The sequence below is a fragment of the Anneissia japonica genome, unplaced genomic scaffold (genome assembly GCF_011630105.1).
Source record: "Anneissia japonica isolate Jap-2015-1 unplaced genomic scaffold, ASM1163010v1 scaffold673_len1821605_cov196, whole genome shotgun sequence".
NCBI lineage: Eukaryota > Metazoa > Echinodermata > Crinoidea > Comatulida > Comatulidae > Anneissia > Anneissia japonica.
The window spans coordinates 375,409-381,899 of NW_022717449.1; the positions used below are offsets into that span (position 1 = coordinate 375,409).

Consider the following 6,491-nt stretch of genomic DNA (forward strand, 5'->3'; position numbering starts at 1 on the left):
TTATTTGTTATATTTTTATTATTCATTATTTTCACTTGACTCGCATAAATAATTTTGTTCGAAGAACATTTTATGCAGTTGTACTTCGCAGCACTTCACTTGCAATTTGCAATTTCTAGTTTCAGTGGGGTATTTCTGGTGGTGATTGGACAGTACACTGGGAAACAATCGACTACTCTTTTCCTGAAGAATTTACTGTGTTCTTTAACTTGTACATAGGCCATAATGCACATGGGACCAGCGGTCTAAATGACACATCCAAAAGACAGTGTGCTATCGTAACTTGCATTTCAGCCCTCCAGCTGAAATACAAGGAGAGCAGCGATGGGAATTGAACGGGAGACAAGAGATCTCCATGGTTCAGCGCACACACAGTGGCTACCACCTGTTTAGCCGACTGAGCTAAGCTGCTGTGTTTGTGGTGTTAAAGATGATGTTGGTGGTGTTGTAATTAATGTTAAGGTAGTGATGATAATATAGGAATTTATACCATACCAATTGCCAAGTGGAAGTAGTGTTATAGTGATAATAATAATAATAATAATAATAATAATAATAATAATAATAATAATAATAATAATAATAATAATAATGGTGGCGGTGTTGATGGTAATGTTGTTAATGGTGTTGAGGATGATGATTATGGAAACAAGGATGATGATTATGGAAACGATGATGATGATAATTGTATTAGTGATTATTAGATAATTGTATTGGTAATTGTTTAATGAGGGTGTATCCTAAATGGTAAATGTTTAATTTGATTTCTTATTTCAGCTTGGTAAATTGTATTATGATAGGGAAGAATTCACAAAATTATCCAAGATTCTCAAACAATTACATCAATCATGTAAAGTGAGTATTATTAACATTATTATTATTATTACTCTTTGCTATTATTGTTATTGTTTCTTAATATTAATATTATTGTTATTATGATATGTCATCATTTTGTTTCCGATATAGATACTCAAAATACAACACAAGTTGATGGAAAAACATCAGTTAGAGTGATAAATGACATTACATTGGAGATTTGAAACAAACCTCTTTTAACAACCAAGCTACTGTACAGCTCCATTCTTTATAATTCTGGTGCATTATGTAACTACAGAAAAAATAAATTGAGGGTTGCCATGCCAAAACCACCTTAAGTGAACAAAACAAGAAAATTGACATTTTTAAAAATATATTCATATTCGCCACATTATAAAATTTGAAGTGATATATCATTGACTGTAATCGATTTACTATTGCCAAAGTGATGAGTAAAAGTATTACAGCTTCTCTGTACTAAAGTATGTAATACTGGCACATTTTTAAGCTAATTACTCAGTTTAGCCTAATTAGTCAGTTAATTTTAGAGACAGTACACTGGTTTTGGAAAGGCAAGTCTCAATTAACATCTTGACAAGATTTGATTGACAGATAAGCCGACTAATCAGTGAGCGTCATTTATTCATGTGATCAAAAACTTTTTCTCGGACATTTTAATTTCCTTAGACAGCAGGTTGTCAACGTGAAACATACGTGAGCCTAGACCTAATGGTCTATATTTGGTTATAGATACCCAGATTTACACGAGTAGTGCGCATCAGTGACTTGACCTTTGCCGACAACCAGGTTGACTGAATGCGGCTTTTCTCTCTTCCTTTGGGAGCGAAATACAGAGGCTTTTACAACAATTTCCCCGCCTGTTCCATGAAATAGATTCACTATGAATATATGATTCATTTGCATACTGCCTACCCTGAATTCTCTTTCTTAAAGAAGGTTAATAGCAAAGAAATGTTCGTCAGCTCAATAAGTCTAGCCGCCATTGTCTAAGGTTTTCGTGACTTTGTGGGCGGGGCTTCGCTTCCTTGTCGACATGTCAATTGTTAACAACAATATCTGTCAAATGTACCATATATCTTTCACTATGGATGAAATGAAAAATTGATAGCTTCCATGTTTCTTTTTTTTTTTTTCTCTGCAGACAGATGATGGTTCAGACGATTTAAAGAAAGGCACACAATTGTTAGAAATCTACGCTTTAGAGATTCAAATGTACACGGCCCAGAAGAATAACAAGAAACTAAAAGCATTGTATGAACAGTCACTTCAAATCAAGTCAGCCATTCCACATCCACTGATCATGGGCGTTATAAGAGGTAATGAAACGGCAAAGACTATGCAAGAAGTTTACTTATTTACCATTTTTATATTTAAAAAAATTAAAAAGCCTGTGGTGTTGAGCCCAAAAGCATTAAGTCTATCTAAAAAAGTAAAATAAAGAAGACTTGCACAGTTTATAAAAACTTTCAAAATTTGAGGAATGCTCTCCAAACGAGGATAAGAGAAAGAAATGTTCAACTAAAGCTGTTGTATGCCCATTTATAGTCATGATGTGCCTATATTTGGTGATGATGTGATGTCATTATGACCATATTTAGTCATTTCACATACGATTTGATGGTCTGGAAAGGGCTTTATAGTGCAAACCTTTTTTTTTTTTAATTGAAAGCACTGCTAATAGTCTTGTTTATTTAGCTGAGCACCATAGAAGAACATCTATTAACAGACAGGAAATGTTGTCGTTAGAAGATATTCCTAACATCTATATGCATTTGCCTGCGATTTACTTTAATATCAATGTTCTTTATCCGTTTTCAGAGTGTGGCGGTAAAATGCACTTACGAGAATGCGAGTACGAGAAGGCTCACACAGATTTCTTTGAATCCTTTAAAAATTATGACGAATCCGGTAGCCCAAGGCGAACGACGTGTTTAAAGTATCTTGTACTAGCGAACATGCTAATGAAGTCAGATATAAATCCATTTGAATCTCAGGAAGTAAGTAACTGATTATGAAAGTATCTTCCATAGCCTAATTATAGAGCACCCTCTATGGTTAACATTTTATTAGTGCATACTGTAGTTGTTTTGCATTATATACATATTCATTATCAGTGAGGGGGTTGGGGAAGGAGTGAGTCTTAAGCAATTTTTGATGTGCAGACTAGACTTGCTAAGGTCTGGTTGCCTAACACTTTTTCTCTTTCTTCCAGGCTAAACCTTACAAAAACGACCCAGAAATTCTTGCAATGACGAACCTTGTAAGTTCGTACCAAAATAATGACATCAGTGAATTTGAGAAGATACTGAAAACTAACAGACAAACCATAATGGATGACCCTTTCATCAGAGAACATATTGAAGGTATAATGGCTGAAGCCCTGTCTACACTACAAAATTTATTTGACAAAAACATGTGACATACCTAAGTTATGGTCATGATGACCTCACATTATAACTATATATGGGCATACAACAGTTTTTTGTCAGAAAATTTTATAGTGTGGACAGAGCTTCACACTGTCAGATATTTTGTCTGTCAGACTTTGCAGTGTTTGTTCAGAATTTGTGTAGGCTTAGTCTCTGTAAACAATGAGACTTTACTGGTGACCTAACTGACCTTTTGTCACTGTGCATCACAATTTTTTTTAGTTTGTAGAAATAAAATGTAGCAGGGAGCACCATATTTGCCTGAAAATTGAAAAAAACCTGTTGTCAAATAGAGGTTAAAGAGATCAAGAAATGTTGCTAAATTAGCAGTGTCATGTCTGTGGCTGTGGGAAATGCCCCCTTTGTTAAGAGTCTTTTTTTCTGAGTTTCCCTTGCTTACTACAGACAATTAACAGCACATACTGTCATCAATCAATGCCTCGTGAACCCTCACCCTTCCTGTCTTTTTGTCGTATTATATTTGACCTCAACATATTTTTTCCCCTTGTTCCCCCATTTTAAAATCTCTGATGCTGCCACTATAAATTAGTGCATAAATTGAGATAGTAAAATTGCACTAAAGGTCAAATGATGACATTCTTTTTATTAGTTTATAGAGCATCACATGTGTAATGTTTCCTTTGTGTATTCATTTCTTTCAGATTTACTGCGAAATATCCGAACACAGGTGTTGATGCAGTTGATCAGGCCCTATACTCGCATTCATATTCCTTTTATTTCAAGGGTGAGTTATGAGTGGAAAAGGCAATACGGTTTCAAAGATGTGGTGATAATGATTGGGTGGTAGAGATGACAATTACAACAAAGATGATGATTGTGTCAATGATTATGATGATGACATTGGAGATAGTGAGAATTTGGATGATGACAATTAAGAAGACAACAAAGATTAGAATGTTAATAGCGATGATGATAATGGTGTGTGATGAAGATGAAAGTAGTGACTATGACAATGATAAAGATAGTATACAAATAGTGAATGTTTATGAGTACAATGGGAAGAATATTTTCATGAGTTGAAAGATTGACTGTTCCATTTGATGAGGTGAAGCCTCCACAGGGCAGAGCCTCCTAGTTGAATGGAACAGTCAATCTTTCAGCGAATGAAAATATTCTTTCCCTTGTACAAATAAAAAACATTCATTATTTGTTTTATAACACACCTGAAGTAGATTCTTGTCATTTGATATTTTATGAAAAAATCTACCCTTTTTCCAAATGGAACAGTCCAGCATTTTTTTATCCAATAAACAGATTGTATTATTAGGTTGAAGTCATGTATCGTATACTAGGTGGCGTGCAGTATGCAACAACAAATGGAAAGAAAATGCACGGATGGAAATAAATTTTAATGAGTGACGAAATTGGGGTAAATAACCAATGTCACGTGATACAAAATCCACCAATCAAATGACAGGGATCTATTTAGGTATGTTATAATGATGAATGAAGATGATGATGAGAATGGTGATAATGATTATGATGGTGATGGAAACAATGATGTTGGAAAGGACGATTGCAATGGGGGTGGTAAATAGTGCATATAATGAACAAGATGTTGGTCCTTATTAAAAGTGTGTACTGTATTGAGTAACTAATTTCTTCTTTTGCTTCATCCTGTAGGAGCTGAATGTAGATGCAACAGAGGTTGAGAGTTTACTAGTACAATGTATTTTAGACAAGTACGTATTTTCAGTAAACAGTATTATACTAGTAGTTCTGAGAAAAAAAAATGTCCCTATTTTTTCTATTTGATATCTAATTTTTTAATGAAATATTGTCATCTATTATCATCATATACATTTTCTATGTACTGTGTTTAGAGTGAAGCTCTAGCTTGGTGGTTAAGGTGTTTTTAGTTGTAGGATGGTGGGTTCAAATCCTGCAAAACTTGATTTGTCAGGGGTCCCAAGTCCCCCACGTGTTGCAGGAGTCTCCTGGAAATCGGGATAATCTCCCGCACTCCCAACAAGCAAGCAAGAATCGCCTGGAAAATAACCCACCTCCTGCAAATTCATAATATGTGCATGTGTTTTTTACTACTTTATTATAAATTGACTCACAGAAAACAGTGCCAATGGGTACCACCATCCCAGAACTTATGACCCCTGCAAAATAAAAAATCCAAACCACTAAGCCAAATGAGACTTAAAAGGCATTATTGTACTTTCATCATGTAAGATGGAAAAGACATTAGATGTTGTAGAGAAGGGAATAAATGTGTTTTGGTTACCTTTGATTTAAAAAAAATTTTTTTTTTCTTTTAGCACAATTCATGGAAGGATAGATCAAGTAAATCAGTTATTAGAGCTAGATCAGAAATCACAAGATATGGCCCGATTCCAAGCCATTGATCGATTGGCCACGCAGCTCACATCTTTACAGATGGCAGTAGGAAACAAGATGGCTTGAAGAAAAACATCTCCAGGCATCACGCCACACTGTTGCTACTCTTCCTAAACAACTCGTCTATATGGACATATTTTGAATATTGTTTTTTCTTCTTGGCTTGTTGATTTCCGAGGAACATGAAAGTGATTAAATTGGTGTAGCATCTTGCTATACCATTCATAGCTTCTCTTTTGGAGGACGAGGGGTACTAGCGATTAACAAGACTTTATCTCTAGATTTGTTGATGTGATGTTTCTCCTGGGAATCAACCTGATAGACATTGCTAACCTAGGATTCATTGCTAATATAGAGGAGTGTTGTGTTTGTTATAGTCTATATTTTGGTGATGAAAGGGGAAAAAATAGGACTGGCAATAACCACATCTGATTGGTGAAGTTTAGGGTTCTTGATGTAGATGAATTATTCCAAAATACTAACTTCAGATTTATGGTAAGAATGCTTTTCAGCACATTTTCATTTTAGAATACATTTCAAAAATGTTTCTACTTGTTAATCATAAAAACACTTACGAATGTTACTACCAACTAGCTATTTAAAAACAATATTCCGCTGCTCTTAAAAATTATTGTGGCATAAATATCTGTCTGCTGCCCTCTATAGTTTATTTGAATATAATCACAAGATTATTAAATTCATTGTCAAATTTTTTAATTCTTTCAAAAGATATTTGTTATAATGAACGAGGGTTAACTAGCAATATATGTAAGGGGTTTGGTCTTAAGGAATTGTAAAGCTTTAAGAAGCATCACATTTTGTTAAGCTATTAATAAAACTGAAATACAGACAAGTTCA

At 34.4% G+C, this 6,491-nt stretch overlaps 1 protein-coding gene across 1 annotated transcript in view; it reads left to right on the plus strand.

Moving 5' to 3' along the window:
• Window positions 1-6,491, plus strand: part of LOC117110300 (COP9 signalosome complex subunit 2) — a 12,300-nt gene extending 5,809 nt beyond the window's left edge. The window contains exons 6-12 of the mRNA XM_033252953.1: window positions 778-855; window positions 1,979-2,153; window positions 2,656-2,834; window positions 3,050-3,200; window positions 3,929-4,011; window positions 4,911-4,969; window positions 5,555-6,491. Coding sequence (XP_033108844.1) covers window positions 778-855; window positions 1,979-2,153; window positions 2,656-2,834; window positions 3,050-3,200; window positions 3,929-4,011; window positions 4,911-4,969; window positions 5,555-5,699 — 870 coding nt within the window. The 3' untranslated portion in view covers window positions 5,700-6,491. The remainder of the gene's footprint in view (window positions 1-777; window positions 856-1,978; window positions 2,154-2,655; window positions 2,835-3,049; window positions 3,201-3,928; window positions 4,012-4,910; window positions 4,970-5,554) is intronic.